At 36.4% G+C, this 17,326-nt stretch overlaps 2 protein-coding genes across 4 annotated transcripts in view; one reads left to right on the forward strand and one right to left on the reverse strand.

Annotated features, from left to right (window-relative positions):
* Window positions 1–1,967: 1,967 nt before the first annotated feature.
* On the reverse strand, window positions 1,968–7,262 carry zdhhc12 (zinc finger DHHC-type containing 12). Of its 3 annotated transcripts, none has more exons than XM_031897969.1 (5): window positions 7,214–7,262; window positions 5,466–5,602; window positions 5,290–5,379; window positions 4,142–4,308; window positions 1,968–2,774 (listed from the first exon to the last, which is right to left on the reverse strand). In XM_031897969.1, exons 1-5 carry the CDS (start codon window positions 7,248–7,250, stop codon window positions 2,459–2,461), a joined length of 747 nt encoding a protein of 248 aa, XP_031753829.1. In that variant the 5' UTR covers window positions 7,251–7,262; the 3' UTR covers window positions 1,968–2,458.
* A 67-nt stretch (window positions 7,263–7,329) lies between these two features.
* Window positions 7,330–17,326, forward strand: part of lrrc49 (leucine rich repeat containing 49) — a 51,392-nt gene continuing 41,395 nt past the window's right edge. Inside the window, exons 1-7 of the mRNA NM_001130330.1 lie at window positions 7,330–7,521; window positions 9,247–9,309; window positions 10,623–10,707; window positions 11,169–11,393; window positions 11,997–12,105; window positions 15,027–15,230; window positions 15,846–15,912. Of these exons, the coding sequence (NP_001123802.1) occupies window positions 7,480–7,521; window positions 9,247–9,309; window positions 10,623–10,707; window positions 11,169–11,393; window positions 11,997–12,105; window positions 15,027–15,230; window positions 15,846–15,912 (795 nt within the window). The 5' untranslated portion in view covers window positions 7,330–7,479. The remainder of the gene's footprint in view (window positions 7,522–9,246; window positions 9,310–10,622; window positions 10,708–11,168; window positions 11,394–11,996; window positions 12,106–15,026; window positions 15,231–15,845; window positions 15,913–17,326) is intronic.

Raw genomic sequence — 17,326 nt, forward strand, 5'->3', positions numbered from 1 at the left:
TGTCCCTTTCATTCATTGTTATCATATAGCTGACTTTTCAGTATGTACAACTGATCAATATCTTCTTTTATTGAGTCTTATAAAAACATACAGTACTTCCTTCCCAGAATTCCTTCAGCTTTGCATATGTATGAGAAAGGCATCTCCTCAACCATAATGCTTTTCTTCCAGCTAATAAACACAAGAGTACACAAGTGCCAAAAATTTGATTTTTTTTCAATTACTTTTAATGAATGAATGTTTTTAGAAAGCAACAAAAGAAATGCAAAATCAACAAGTCTTGTTTCACAGCTGAAGTTACAAAGCAAAAATTGAGTACATAGCACATTAGTCATGTATAGCGGCTGTGTGTATCAAGAAGAAGGGGCTAGGGTGGAAGAGTTAGGGGGGTGTAAGAATGAGGCAGCAAGGGAAGGGTAGGTGGTCTGAGTGGGGCAGGTGAAAATGGGGGTTGTAATGATAACATCACTCCCAGATGCACGTGACCAAAAATTAAAACATAAAAAGAGTGTAACTATCTGTTATTTATATACCTGCAAATGTACAGCCCAACAATATATACTGTCAGCAGTGTGTAAAAAAATTAAGCAAAGGGTGGGTTTTCTTGTTTTATGATTTATGTTTAATTATATATTACACTTGAGATCCCCCTTATATTATGACAGCAGTGAAATATCAATACATCTCTTCCTTTTATACATAAGACATAGCATTTACATGGGATAATCTAAGGTCATACATACCGAACTACAGGAGTCCTAAATTACTCTTCCACCGTACTTTTTATGTGGCTATGAAAAATGCTCCAAGTTGCCCATTCCAAACCAAATGTTTTTGCTTTTGGGCACAGACAAAACATGATGATGTCCAAAAATATGAGTTTCATGTTGATTTAAGCACATCAACAAATTGAAGGGACTTGGTAAAACTAAATGTAAAGAAAGATAAAAAGCTTTGCAGAATGTCTTGCATTAAGCTTTTAAGTACTAATCCAGGTACAATGACAGGTATGCTGACTTGCATTTTATCCCTAGTTTTTTCATTCCTTAACTAATCATGCCACTACTCTTCACAAATCCATTTTCTTTTTTCTTACTTCATGTTATGTTGCATTGAAGTAAGCAAAATTCATATAGAGACCCCATTCCAAATAACAGATCTCATACCTGTACTACCTAGGAGTCTGTAAACTTTTTTCCATCCCTCACACTCAAACTTACTTTAGATTCCTGTAATTTTTTAGATGTGGAAGATGTAGAAGTAAATCGGGGATATCACAACGTGCGTAAGTGTTTCTACTGTTTCCTTTAGTGTTCTTTCAATGTTATCAGAGAGAAGCAGTTACAACAATATAATACACAAGAGCTGTGACTATCCTTTAAATTATATACTTATAAATGGTGCTTAGTGATGTTGTCAGTTATAATCGGTGCACAGTAATTGCGGTCACATGACTCACTGAAACTTGTGTATTATAATTTATAATGCACCACTTGTTGCGGAGGTTATTAGAATGACATCGGAGTTCCATGACCTGTATGAAAGTCACTTGGCCTTTGGCCTTCTGCTTTTATAGGGTCATGGAACTCCTCTGTCACTTATACAATCCATTTGTATCTGGCTTACTTTACTTTTACAGTCCAGTTTGGCTCAGACTGTAAGTGAAGAAATATATTGAGGTGGGGAGAAGTGAAGGGCTTTGAAAGTTAGAAAAAGGCAAAGACACCTATAGAATGGCTATGCCTTACCTTTCTCTTTTTACTGTCAATTAGATAAAGGGGATATACACCTTTATAAAAAAAAATAAAGTGGTTGTTTTGCTTAATTGGGGGTTATTATGCTAAATTAAGCCTAATCGTGTCTATGTGCAACAATTAAAACTTCTTTGTCTGCTTTCAACTTCAGACTACATCTGTTTTAGTTTGATTACCTTGTTTGATGAAAAATGAAAAAGACAATAGACCCTGTGCGAGTGCAAAAATCCAAAGTTATTTATTGACAAACATATTACTGCTTCAGGATTCATAATGGTATTATATAATATAAAAGATATAAAAATAAATTAGCATTTGAAAAAAAAATTTACATTCTGTATAAAAGGACGTAGCGAATCCATTAAGCACATCGCTTGACATCAGTGAAAAATTCAGCTTGTTTACCATAATGATCAAACCTACAGTGTTTCCTGAAATGCCCTGGAGTATTTTCTAATGCTGTAATCCAGGTACTTCAAATCTGGTGTCTTCTTGCAAGTTTTTTAACTGAACAACAGCTAGAAGGCTCTAATTTTATAAACGCATTCCTGTAACAAAGTGCTGTGGTATAAAATTACATGCGCGCCCATCACTGAGTGCTGTTTTTTTTGTTATGTTATAAGCCACTTGACTTTTGAGATAGATCAATGTAGGGGTAGAAGCTTCCCTTTTAGTTCTATGTGGAGATGTAACAGAACTGGGTTTCACACTATATTATATGTGCCCCGAAAATAAACTTGCTCCCAAGCCACTCTATTGCATTTGCAAAAGAAGTCCCATAGGTTACGGGCAATACCTTTATCAAAAGGATTTGTATCTGAGTCATAGTGCTTTAGGTACGAGATCCGATGGTGTGACATGAACTCCCAGGTAGTGACATTGCAGGAGATAAGGTAACAGTGGCAGCCAAGTAACAGTGCTACCACAAAGGTGAAAATGCCAGTCAAGATGAAGGCCAACAGTAGAAAGATATTAACTTTAAGCCACTCTGTCCATGAAGCTTCAAACTGAAAGCCAGACCTGCAGATTGATAATTTAAAACACCTTACTGTGAAAGGATAAACATGTTACTGCATTCATTATAAACAACTATTTATTTCAGCCACTTTTCTTACAGACATAACTTACTGGAGTCTATTGCTGAGGTCATTTAAAAGGGCTCATCTACAAATGCCATCCGTAGTGCAAAGTAAGCTATTTTTTTTAAGCCTTTTGCCATGTTTTTTTCCCACAATGCTGTATTTTTCCAGCATTATTGCACATGTATACGAATTTGCATTGATAACAACAAGTGAATGAAGTACCAACATGGAAGAATTTATCGTTTTTCTCAACTCACTTGAAAGTTGCTATTAATGCAGTATATGTATGATTTATGTTAAAAAGGCATCAGGTGCAAGGTGTATGGCTCAGCTTGTAAATGAGTTCTGACTTCTACTTTATTACCAAAGTAAAAAGTGATACAGGTATGGGATCTGTTATTCAGGAACATGGATATGTATATTAACTAACGCAGTCACTAGGAGAGAAAGTGGAATAATTTAGTGCATCTTTCATCCCCATTGAAGAAATTAAGAACCTTTGTGCTTTGAGTGCTGATTTCATTACATAGGAATAGAACTGGTGTAAGAGGTGGACTAAATCATTTGGTCTTCTTCTTATACCAGCTTTGCAAGGTTTTACAGAGGGAATTTGTTTGAATTAAACTTTTTTAAAGCTGAAATATTTCAAAGGCAATTACCAATCGATAACATATAGTAATAAAGCATTACTGGCACAAGCTCTTTTTTTAAACTTACATGTCTGTGACTTGTTTACTGGCCAGTTACACCAAAAATGAAAGGTTGTGCACCTATGAAAATATATTTTATGAAAGGCAGTAAGGACAAGCCTAGAATGTGCATGGAAGTACTGCACTTTACAATTCATTTTTATTTTGGCCTAAAGCTGGCCATACACGTGGCGATCCGACGATGTTTCGTACGACCATCGGTCGCACGAAACATCGTCAGATCCGCCACACACCATTCAGGGTTGAATCGGCAGGTAAGGAGGTAGAAACAATAGGATTTCTACCTCCTTCTGCCGATTCAGCTCTGAAGGGAGAATTTTGGTCAGGCGCCTTCTATGGCGCCCGATCAAAATTTTCTAACCTGGCCGATCGACGAGCCGACCGATTTCAGCAGCTTCCTGCGACATCGGTCGGCTCGCTGACATACCATACACGCACCGATTATCGTACGAAACGAGGTTTCGTACGATAATATCGGTGCGTGTATGGCCACCTTAAGGTGCACAGAACAGATGAGCTCCAGATGCAAGTTCTTGTAAATGAGCACAGTTTCAAATTCTATTTTACTGAGCATTTTAAGTAAGACTATTCTTACCAGGTTAAGCGAAAGGCCCAAAGAAGCACTAGAAATTGGACACCCAGGTAAAGCATGAAGAGAGGATGGTTTCTTTCTCCAACACAGTTCTCAATCCAAGGACAATGATGGTCAAACCTTCGCACACAATGATGGCAGGTTTTGCAGTGCCGTGCCCTTATTGGCTGCTAAATAATAATACACATAAAGTCTGTAAGAAAACAATGGCTTAGTTCAACATCCTTAAATATTATCATTCCTGACATTTATAGGAAAGAAAATTCATGCTAACAACCTAAGAACAAAATATCTTGGAACATGTCTATTGCTTTTAATTATCACAGGTTTTTTTTTTAGCAGAAAGGAAGGCCCTTTCTTGTTCTAGCACGATAATGCCCCCATGGTTGCAAAAAGTGAGGTCTGCTTTGCACAGAACCCTGACTTCAACCCAACTAAACCCCTTTGGGATAAACTGGAATATCTGTAGGTCTGTGTGGGGCTTTTTGAGCTTCTTTGTACTTGAGAAGCCAGGGCCTATTTTAAATCCCAGTTCAGGCCAGCCACCCCAACATCATGAATAGTAAGAAATCCTTACAAACAATATTGAAATCCTTTGTACAACAGTAAAGGGCAAAGGTTGTTTTAGCAGAAAAGAATGGACACATTTTATATTATTACCCTTGGTTTTAAAATGGGAATTTTGACAGGCAGGTGTACACATTTAATTTTGCAGTACAGAATATGTTAAATATTGTGCTTCATTAAAAGTGAAATGATTTCCTATTTATTAGAGATATCTAAGTAACCTATGAATCCATAACTGTGTGCAAGAAAATTCCTAATTCCCATTGGTTTTTTTATGATACGGAGTATGGTACTTTCTATAGGCTCTATAAAGGAGCAGCATCTACTGCCATGGATGGAAAGCAAAAAGTTCAACTGGGCTTAATTTACTGGGTCAAAATACAGGCCATGAAGTCAGAAGACTAATGGAAGCGTCAGCAAATGGTGCAGGGGTCTTTTAACACTAATACAATTACAGGGAAGTTCTGATGGAGGAGGTTTGGACTCAATCTATGGTTATAGGACAACTGCATAGATGGTATGCCTTATTTTAATCAATTTTGAAATAAAAACTCAAGCAAACATCATGACCAGTGCATACTTACCTGCAATAAACAATATCCACAACGCCTCAAACGCATACCACTGGGTGCCTCTGGTATCATCACCCCCTGCTCTAAATATGTGGGCAGGGGCTTAAAGACAAAAATGTTAAATCAGAGAGTATAATGTATATACGTTCTTTCAGTCATTCTAATAAGCATAAAAGGATATGTGTTACCTTTTTGTTACAGTCAGACAGTACATAGCCTGGGTCCATAAGTGACACTGCAAAGTATAGCAGAACAGAGCACAGAACCAACAGACCAAATGACAATGGTTGTAACAGCTTCCACTGATTTTCTTGGTGATACAGATCTGAATGGCATATGAAGAAAATGTCTAATGAGAACACAAAATAAATACTGTATGAGTAAAGCTGGCCATAAACAGACATTAGCTGCTGATTCTGTCCGTGTATAGGCCCTCTCTGAAAGCTATCTGGCAAAAAAATACATTGTTCATCGTGACAGCAATTAATTGATCTTAAAAAAGAGTAATTGATAACTGTAATACCACATTATTTAATAACCTTTTAAAAGCTAGGTCTGTCATTGTAAAAAAACCTTGCATGGGAATTGCAGTAAGCTGTGTGGTGGCACCTCTTAATGCTCTAAGGGCCCCATAACTGACCAATAGGACTTTGAATTACATGCTCTACTCCCTTCAGAAGAAGTTAAGCCCTGCAAGACTGAGGCTTGTGGGAAGGACAGTAACTGATATGAATGCAGTTCATTTGCTATTGCAAACAAACATTGACAACACATGCTTTAGCGGCATCGAAAGTCATGCAATACAGCTATTGGTAACGTTAACTCTAATGAATGACCATTTGCACATATGCAGAGATGTATGCAGATACTGCTTAGAAATAAACAGGGTGGTTTCCCAGAGATCCTCATAACAATCAGAATATCCAAGGCTATTGTGATACTAATATCTACAGTTAGTATTAGTGGATGTATTTATAGTTTATGTATGTGAGTGTATAGATTGGTAGGTGTGGGTTGTGTGTGCTGGGTTTACTTGGATGGGTTGAACTTGATGGACTCTGGTCTTTTTTCAACCCTATGTAACTATGTAACTATGTTTGCCTACACTGGACTGGAACATACAAAGGGAAAAACAGCTGCATGGGTTGTGTGAGGCAACACACTAATACTAAGAAGGGCTGAAACAGCACAGACAATCTAAAAGCAGAAAGATTTATACTTTTCATGAATTTTTTGCCAGAGTGCCCTGTGCAGTGGCTAAACTAGCTATACAGCAAACCCCATTAGCAGAATAATGTAAACTCTCCTCCTTATATTAATCACCTACCTTATGCTTCTTTAGGAGCAGATGTAAGGCAACATAAATGTATTTGCAATTACATTTACAAATCACTGTAAATATTTGTTAAAACCACTGAAACTATTTCATGCATTATGGAAAGTTGCTTAGAACTGTATTTTTTGTGCAAAGATTGTAGCTCGGTTGTGAGAGTAGTCGATAGCGTATCACAGGCATGCTGTATATATTCACAAACAGGGGAAAACTACTCTAACCCACTGGCGGGGACGTTGCCTGCTTCTCACCGGTGTCATGAAGGAAAAGCACCAAAGTGACCCCCCAGGTCAGCACTGTATGCACTGTCCTCACTAGGAACCCAGCACTGAGAACACAGCGGAACATTATGGCGCTATGTCAGTAAACATCGGCCCTTCTGCCCTGCCGCCAGCTATCACTCTATCAGTCGAGACCGTCAATGACATAGCGGAACGCGGAAGTTCCGACAGACTGCTACTTTATCCAGCTCCCGAAACCTGTCCATGCGTTCCAAACCTCGAAACGCCTCCGTGCCCCACCTCTACTCCAAATACTTTCTTCCCAAAACAGAAACTAGACACAGCAGGCCGGATGTGACGTTCCACACTAGCGTGCAGTTACCATGGAGACCGCTGTAGCTTAGGAAGGGGGCGCTCATGAAAAGACTGAGAAGAAGTAGCACGGGGAGTTGCTATAGAAACAGTGCGCTGCCAGCTGAGCCGTATTAGACAGACACCATCTTAACATTGTGTAGTATGGAGAGGCAAGAGTTACAAGTGTAACAGCCAGCAGGGGTAGGGACAGACTGGCAGCCAGCGGGCACTGACTCTTACCACCCCAGTGCTCTCAGTTTCTACCTCAGCTGCCCCATAACTCGAGTATGAAACATGTTGCCCGGCAAATATCGCGGGAGGCTGGTGCCTAATGCTGTGAGTAGGCTCCCTTTCATTGTGTTGTTGTTTCACAGCTCCAGTTGTAACCACAAAGCATGTTCATCTCTGGCTGTCTTGTCCTATTGAACTGTAACTCTCTCCATTCCAGCTTTGTTGCCTTTGTGCTTGATACAGTGTCATTATAATGATGTGTATGTGTCCATTTCACTTCCAGAATTACATAGCTTCTATGGACTGCTCCTTCTGTGCTACAGAGGGCTTTATGGAGTATTAATTGGGCATTTCCCATGCACCCCCATACCCCACACTACCTCCCTAGAGAGAATTAATCTAAGGGGCACATTTACTAATCCATGAATGTCTGAAAGCGTCCAAATGCAGTTTTTTCATAATGATCAGTATTTTTGCGTTTTTTCCGTCGCCACCGCGATTTTTTCGTATTTTGCGCAACTTTTTCGTCGCCGTTACGACTTTAACGTATATTTTTTGCGTCTTTTTTGTCGCCGTCGCGCAAAATTCGGATTGGTTTTTCCGCTGTCTTCAATTGCTCAATACGAAAAAATCACGCAAAATCCAATAAAGTCGTGACGGCGATGAAAAAGTCGTGCAAAATACGAAGCAATCGCGACGGCGACGAAAAAATCGGAAAATTTTCATTTCCAATCCAATTTTTTGCCATTCGGGATTCGGATTCGAAGATTAGTAAATGTGCCCCTAAGTATTAAAGAGTGTGTGTGTTAAAACATACAAAGTTTGGTATTTTTTCAGAAAAGGTGGCAACCCTACATGTGCTCGAATGTGTTGCTTCTGAATGTAGGGGCAGTCATTTTAATATAAATGCCCATATTGGTATTTTTATACTTTTAGCTACCACATAGGAAACTTTTAGGCTGTTATTTGTGTTGTTGGATATTAGTGTTAGATGAAAGGGTTGACTTAAAAGTGGCGTAGGTGTATATTCATAAACTGTACACAACTGTAAAATTGGAACATAGATATGTGCATGTATTGATATGGTAACCCATTGCTATTATTATTACATTCATTTATAAAGCACCAACATAAGGGTACATTGCTTACAAACAAATTGATACATTAGGCAATGAGAGCCCTGCCCACAGGCTTGCCATCTTCAGTTATAAATATAATACAATTAAAAGAAGTGTTAAATATGTTAAACTATATATCCATGTAAAGTCTTAAAGGCAATTTAAATAGGCACATTTACAATGTTTAGAATGTGTGCTGAATAATGTCATTCATAGGTGTCTAAAAGTTGTTGCACATTACAGTCAGCCTGAAAAAGTGTAAAAAAAAAAATATATTCATATAGATAGAAATTCTGTTGTATGCCCGGAAAACTGTGAAGTCTTTACCACCCTCACTACATGCCCTGCTTTTATGACGTAGCATTCTGCACTGGAGGCAAAAGGGGGGGTTATAGACCCTCTGTTGAGCAGTGCCCCAATATCAATATCAGCATTGAAGCAATTTTATAGATAAATTGCGAGCAAGGTACAATTTATTTTTAAAAAGGTATACATTGCAAAAAGGTGGCAAATGTAAAACACTGTTCCTAAAATGCAACTTCTAGAAAGGTAAATGGTACTGGTCCTAGTACACGTGTATATATAAGTATAAGAATTGGGATGAATAAACTTGAATTATTGTTGCAGCTAGTTGAAATGTTTTCAAGATAGATACACTTTTAAAACTAAGAAGGTATTACATCCTTGATTAATTTCTTGTTTCATGTTGCAGGTTAATGAATGTGGACTTCATCTCGTTCTGCAAACAAATCCTGTAACTTACAAAAACAAACCGGTAATTCCAACTAAATTATATATAATTCCAGTACTTTTAGCAATAGCATACTTACATTTATTATAAAGGGATTTTACATCAATATGCTGGCTGTGAAGGAGTGTAAAATGGAGTTCACAAATTTTTATACAGGGATATATGGGATCTCTTATCTGGAAATCTAATATACAGAAAGAATGAATTAAAGAAAGGCCAGCTTCAATTTTAAGGGACATGTCAAGCCAATACATTTACAAATAACTTCATATTGGATATATGGTATATATATTTTTTTTTTTTTAAAAACTCTTTATTTAAGTTTTCCATCATTGCATCAAAATTCAGTATTGAGACAATACAAATACTGAGCATTACTTATGCAGTTTATACAAGAAAAAATGTTGGTAGCATGAACCGGGGGTTTGTGGTATAATTTTTATTTCTAAATTACACTGTTTACATACCAAATAATTCACCATTTAAAATATTATTCTTGAACCAACAAATGTATTTTTTTTGCTGTAATATTGGTGTGTAGGCAGCCATCTCAGTGCATTGTGCCTGATTCTGAGCTTTCAAAAGGAGCCAGCTCTACATATGCTTTCAGATAACTTATTGTTTCTCCTGCTCTATGGGGTTTATCTAATGTTTTTAAGGGTTCTGGCACACGGGGAGATTAGTCGCCCGCGACTATTGAAGTTATATTGTCATATATTCATCTTACTGAATGTGTAAGCTGCAGGAATCATGTTTCAAAACAGATCTACTTTAAAGAAAGTAATGGGTAGATCCCATACTCTATTTTTAGTCCTTATTTTTTTTTTATTCATCCCCATAGAGGCTTACACACCAGGCAGCTTGTTTAAGGAATGAAAGATTTTTTTTGAGTGTGGAGTTGAGAGTTGTTCCTCAACCTTTTATTATAAAAGAACTCAACCAATTTGATTAGTAATTTGACATTACAGTTAGGGTTACAAGCCTATGCCCAGGGTACAAGGACTTGCAATTTACAGATTACTTGCTTCCCACAAGTGCTGACACAAGTCCTTTTTATTAATGGCATTCATTCACATCCATTTTAGCAGCCCACACTTGTGGCTGCATATGTAATTGAGTCCTTGAGTCCACTGGAACATCACCAGATTTCTACTCATTGGTTGTTATTGGCTGTTAGAACTTAATCTTATTTATTAAAAGGAGAAGAGAAATATCTCCACAAAATGCTAAAAGAATTGGTGTCTCGCTCTGATTAACTGTAGAAGTAATATTTTTTTTTATTGTAATGAGTTACATACATAAACTGAATGTTTTTGTTTTACTTTCTTGTTTGTTAGTTTGAATTTAGACTAAGTAAGGAAGCCTCTCTTGGCAACAGAATACATCCTCACGATGCAGAAAAGAACAGCAGCAGCAAGAAGGGTATTGGACCTTTTTTAATATTTTTTATAACTCAATTTATAAACAAATAACAGCTCTAGAAATATTTTTAGCTTTCTACCTCTCAACTGAAACTTTGGTTTTGCAGTACCACAAGTATCTAAACAGTGCAAATAGCATCTTTGAAAAATACTTTATTGCTTAATTTAAATACTAATATTTTGGTTGTGTGTCCTCTCATCTGTTACTTTTTTAGTATATCACTAATTAACCAAATGTAATATGAAGTATTAAAGGCTAATTTATTTTTTTCTGAAAATTTTTATGATTTAGGGTTGTCCTGTTAAAACATTGTTGCATTTAAAACATCAATGTTATTATACAATGTTATTGTATAATTTATATAATATATTTTTTTACATTATGCTTGGGTAAAAAATACAGATGGGTAGTAAATCAGCCCCATAGTCTGTGAATTTACTTTTTTTGTATCCTTTATTCAGATGGAAGGCACTCAAGCCCTATGGTTGGAAATAAACAGACTTGCATCCCTTTAACAGCTAATGTGACTGAGGTGTTTGGCTCTGCTTCAAGATATGGAAGAGAGTCCCTTTCGCTGGCAGCCTTTACAGAACTTCCTATTCACTTATCAACAAAAACTAGGCCCAGAGCACGATCTCACTGTGGTACCCCAAACAACAACTGTGAGGATACACATCCATCAAAAGGTATTGAAAATATGAGGGATATTGTTTTAGAGGATGTTTTCATTAACTGTAGAGATTTTTATCTATACGCTATAGTTTTAAATGATTTGTATTTGACAATATAAATAGGCACATAGCCAGATAAGTGTATTTAAAGTGTGTTCTTCTGGCTATGTGATCAATTGAAAAAAGGTAGTAGTTCCTGGAACATGTTGTGATACACACCAGTAAATGGGGAATTGCAGATTTAAACACTGACATTTTATGGCTTGTTTCTATATTTATATTATGATATTTTTACCACACTGTGAATGGTGTGTGTTCTGAGACAACAGAAATGTGAACTCCCTTGATCTCCACTCTAACTGTTAGTGTTTGATGATTGGTATTTGAGTAAATGCCCTATATTGCAGTGAGCCTTTTTGCTTTGTTTTATAAAAAAATTGCACTTTTCACCACTTTGTGGTTGCGGTATTAAATTACCTCTATTACTTCAAGATATATATTTATTTATTGTGTTTATTAGTACATTTTAATTTCTTTTGTGCCACCTTAGTCTTTTTTGTGTTATTTTGCTACCAGTGTAGCTCACTCAATAAATTTATATATTGTTTATTGTTACAGACAATTTGAATTTTTTAAGGCAGTTGTCAAGATTGGAACCAGGAATATCTGTTATACGGCGAACTGCAGAAGAGAAAGCTGCCAGCCCAGACAAGCTCAGTTTAGAAAGGTAATCATTTAATAGTGACCATTATGATATTAACCAACTATGAATAACATGTTTACAGTAGAAAATGTAGCACAGAAAATTCTAGTTTAGCTTTTTAAAAAAACTACTTAAACACCTGGTTGAAAACTCAATGAATAAATTAAATCTTGCATTCCTTGTATGTTTTTACATTATTAATAAATGAGTACTTAAGCATAGAGTTTTAGACTTCACAAACACAAAGTGCCGGGCTTAGATTCAGCAGATAGGTTGGGCACTATGTGGTTGAGGGAGTATTGTTTCCTTTAAAACAGATAACAGAAACAGACTGTTAAATGCGGCCAGCTGATTGGTTGCTATGTCCCTAGATCTGATGCAGACATATCAACATTTCTTACATTAACTGGTATTTTGAACCAAAAGCTTCCCTATTAAAAAATAACCAAAAAATGGAAACAGAAGTCACAGTTGTTTTGTGACTTTTTATTCAGCACCACGGACAGGGTGCATTTATTTATAGGCAGCACAACTACATTTTACCAGCCTCACTGGCTACTTTGCTGCTTTTAGCTTTAGTGTTGTTTAGTAATTTATACACAGGAAGCTCATACACTAAGGGGCTGATTTACTAACCCACGAATCCGACCCGAATTGGAAAAGTTCCGACTTGAAAACGAACATTTTGCAACTTTTTTGTATGTTTTGCGATTTTTTCGGATTCTTTACGAATTTTTCGTTACCAATACGATTTTTGCGTAAAAACGCGAGTTTTTCGTATCCATTACGAAAGTTGCGTAAAAAGTTGCACATTTTTCGTAGCGTTAAAACTTACGCGAAAAGTTGCGCATTTTTCGCGTAAGTTTTAACGCTACGAAAAATGCGCAACTTTTCGCGTAAGTTTTAACGCTACGAAAAATGCGCAACTTTTTACGCAACTTTCGTAATGGATACGAAAAACTTGCGTTTTTACGCAAAAATCGTATTGGTAACGAAAAATTCGTAAAGAATCCGAAAAAATCGCAAAACATACGAAAAAATCGCAAAATACCGATCATTACGAAAAAAACGCAATCGGACTCATTTCGACCCGTTCGTGGGTAAGTAAATCAGCCCCTTACAGTTCTAAATATATAGTTACTTATTATAACATGTTTGTCTGCTGCTGAAATAGTGATGATACAGAAGAAAATAAATACAAGCACACTGATGGAAAAACGTGGGTTGTATTCCAGACAGTAAATGGAAACAATGGTATTTAGCAAAGATAGCTTTACAGGAACAGATGCAAATACAACATTTTTATGCTGTTCACAATGGAATAAACGCAGCTACAATCCTGGATCTCTTCCAAAATTGTCTGCTATTTCAAGACTCCCTATAATGGTGCTGAATGGGTTATCTTTTTTTTGAGTACAGGTTTAGGACCCATTATCCAGAATGCTCGGGACCAAGGGTATTCCGGATAAGGGGTCTTTCCGTAATTTGGATCTCCATACCTTAAGTCTACTAAAAAATCAATAAACATTAATTAAACCCATTAGGATTGTTTTGCATCCAATAAGGATTATTTATATCTTAGTTGGGATCAATTACAAGGTACTGTTTTATTTCTACAGAGAAAAAGGAAATCAGTTTTAAAAATCTGAATTATTTGATTAAAATGGAGTCTATGGGAGATGGGCTTTCCGTAATTCGGAGCTTTCTGGATAATGGGTTTCCGGATAAGGGATGCCATACATGTACTATTTAATGCTGTAACAACATTTTGAAAAGTGTAATATAGGCTTGTGAATGTAACGTAGCTATTAAAGTAATCTTTCTATAATTTTGAAAACACTATTATCCTCTCCAGATAAATTATTTTTGTAACTTGTATTTTTTATTATTTTTATTGTGTTTTTCAAAACTGAAATCTTTTTATGCACTTATCTGTTATATTATCTTCATCCCTTTTAGATACAGTAGAACCCCCAATTTACATCCCCGGATTTTAAGTTTTCCCGCTTTTTACACCGTTTTTTTGTGGTCCCACCAATTTTAATGCATTCCTATGGGCTCTATTCCCAGATTTTACATATGAATTTCCCGCATTTTACACTGTTTTTATCAGGCCTCTCCCTAGCAAATCGCTTAGTTTTAAGGTAAAAATACAGCTTACTTTAGGAATTAAAGTTTCCCCCATGTCTTGCGATCACAGACGCCATCTTAGGAAGGTCAGCGGCACCACTAACGCCTCATATCTCATACTGCGCATGCGTACCTATCCGGGAGCGTACAAAATACAGCGAGAGTTGCACAAGTATGGGGAACAGCTGTACAAGGTGCAGATTTTTAAAAGAGTACAGATTTTTGTTTCAGTGCTGTACAGTATTCTTTTCCGCATCTTATTAATTTATAGTGATATTCAAACTTTTAGCAAACACGTGCATTAAATGCAAAATGTTTTACAGTACTGTAAAAAGTTGTTTCAGTACTTCTGCTAAAACCTGGGAAATAACTCAGTAAAGGAACTGTGTTGCAAATAAAAAATTATTCCTGTACTTATTTCCTTTAAATCATTGACATTTATGTGTCCTTAACACATTTCCCTGATTTTACATTTTCCCTGATTTTACATCTTTTTTTTCATGGTCCCCTGAAAAACGTAAAATGGGGGTTCTACTGTATATCCACAAGGTTTGACCAGTAGGGTATTGGTATCATCAAGATGGTTGGTCCTAAATAGGAGCTATGTAATAATAGTTTTTGTCACGTTTGTGGCATTGCCACATTATATGTAGATAGATGCCCTGTTTGCCACATTTCCTCCAGTGTTATGTTTTGGTAAAATTAAGTTTCACATACCAATATACAGTTGTTTTACGTTGGTGATTAATGATGTTTTTAAAAAAAAAAAAAAAAAAACCCAAAACAGGATTATTAGTTGTATGCTTATTTTTCAGGCAAAATTTAACTGTTTGTCCCATAATTGAGGGTGAGGAACAGCTGCGACTTCTCTATTTGCATCATAACTCTATAACAAGAATACAGAATCTTTCAAGTCTACAGCACCTTATTTTCCTTGATTTGTATGACAATAATATAGAGGAAATAAGTGGACTTTCATCTCTCAGATCCCTGCGTGTCCTTATGCTGGGAAAAAACAGGTACTATTTATTATGTTCTCTTATACTGGAACTTAAAGCTACTTGGATGTAAGAGAGGCTAAAAAATAGAAATATTCTGCTAAGTAGGTCATTTTTCCATTTAAAATAATACGAAAGGGTTAATCTGCCACTCTGCCAACTCTGTTTTTGATTTTTGTTTTTGTAACAATGTCTATCATTTTATTACCTTTTATCTACATGTGTTTTGATGGAGAAATATAGTATTCAATAGTATTGTAGGGCATATGGAACTGTAACTGCCCACTGTACAATATCAGCCCCTTTACTTATGGGCCAAAGAACTGGACCAGCCATAGTATATAAATGACAGTTAAGTGATAATTGGTCCTCTCAGATTTCTAATATGTGAGATCTCTCTCAGATCTCATTTTAATGTGATAATGCAGGAGTAATCATGGCTGCAAGATTGGAGGATATACTGTACCTTTATTTAGGATTTAGCTACATACAAGCATAGCTTCTATTGAAGTATTGTTAGATTCTTACAATTGAACCTTACAGGCATACATTGTCAAAGAAAGTTTTTTGGTTAATAAGGGGTAAAAATAATACCACTAACAACAGACCCATTCATTCAACATTTATGTGTTTTAGAATTCAGAAAATCTCAAACCTGGAAAACCTAAAAAACCTTGATGTCTTGGATCTACATGGAAATCAGGTATTATAAAGAAAATGTACTTCTTTGTCATTGTGTAGAGACAAAAAAAATTAAAAAACACTGATTCATTTGAAAATCCCAGGTAGACAGTGGACAGTGGTTACACTTATGTAATGTAATGTATTTGCTTAAGAATGGAAAAGTATTTTATAGGGAATTTCAACATCCACCACACAAGATAAAAGACTCATAATGTGTCTCTGCTTTGTAACCTGTGCCTCTTCTCCTTTTTTCAATTTCAATAGCTACGCCCATGGTTACAGAGCAGCTTTGTTTATATAAACTATAGTAGGGTTTCTGAAGCAAAGTAGGATTGAAGTAACTACAGACTTGCTACAATTTAATTTTTTTCGTGTTACTGTTCCTTTAAGCTACTCTTTAGTTTGTCCTTTAAAATATATAGTAAAGTTGCATAGAATTTTGTTTTTTTTCATTATGTAAAAAACAGTTTTAGATCTGCTTTTGTGATATTATAGACATACTGTTAGCATAAACTATTCAAACCTAGGTATGTATAGAGATAAATATTTAATTTTTCCTTCTCATTTTTGTCACATAATCGTCATACTCTGTGCTGAGTTGAAGTGAGTGGATTTTAAACATCTCATATAAAGACATGCGGTATGAGATACTCTTGTTTAGATAACTGTGTAAACCAAGGGCCCCCATTAGGGGGATGGAGAGGGGGGACTGTTCTTCCAGGACCCATTAGATCCAAACCTGAACTGGGGTCCAGCTGCATAGCGCAGTTATGTAAATTGCATAACTTCCAAACTTGTTTGTGTAACTTCCATAGTTTGCCTAGAAACTTACGTAATTTCAGCTTAGCAAAAAAATCAATCCGCACGACCCTTACCCACAAAACCTTAACCAGCACCCAACCCTAACCTGCAAAATGTTGCCATTGTAGGACCCACATCCAACCCGTACTTATCTATGACAGCAGAGAAACAGTGTACATCCCCAGTCTGATCTGCACCCAATCCAGACCCACAATGGTCTCCTAAATTTCAACCTGAACCCGCCGACCCGCAAACTTTGGGTCAGCCCGCATATCAGTAACTTAGAAGCTTACATAACTTGATATCAAGCAATAGAAATGCAGATCAGCATGACAGAGGCTGGCTACTAATTATAGAGTAATCATATGAGCTATCTTTTACATTAACTTTGCAGCAGAGTAGTAACTAGTTATTGGCCCCCATGTCTAGCTGTTGGCCCCTAAACTTTGGGAACAAGACATTTTGCAGCTGCTTATCATTTAGTGCCCCAGTGGGTCCCTATAGTTTCTGTGCCGCCAGCAGTAGAACAATATGTTTCTGCTTTAGTTATGCTGTGCTTTTCAATAAAATGATTTGTGAGTTTGTATTATACTCAACCTTTTCTCCCATCAAAACCTAACTGCTAGTTGATC

The sequence above is a fragment of the Xenopus tropicalis genome, chromosome 3, assembly GCF_000004195.4.
Source record: "Xenopus tropicalis strain Nigerian chromosome 3, UCB_Xtro_10.0, whole genome shotgun sequence".
NCBI lineage: Eukaryota > Metazoa > Chordata > Amphibia > Anura > Pipidae > Xenopus > Xenopus tropicalis.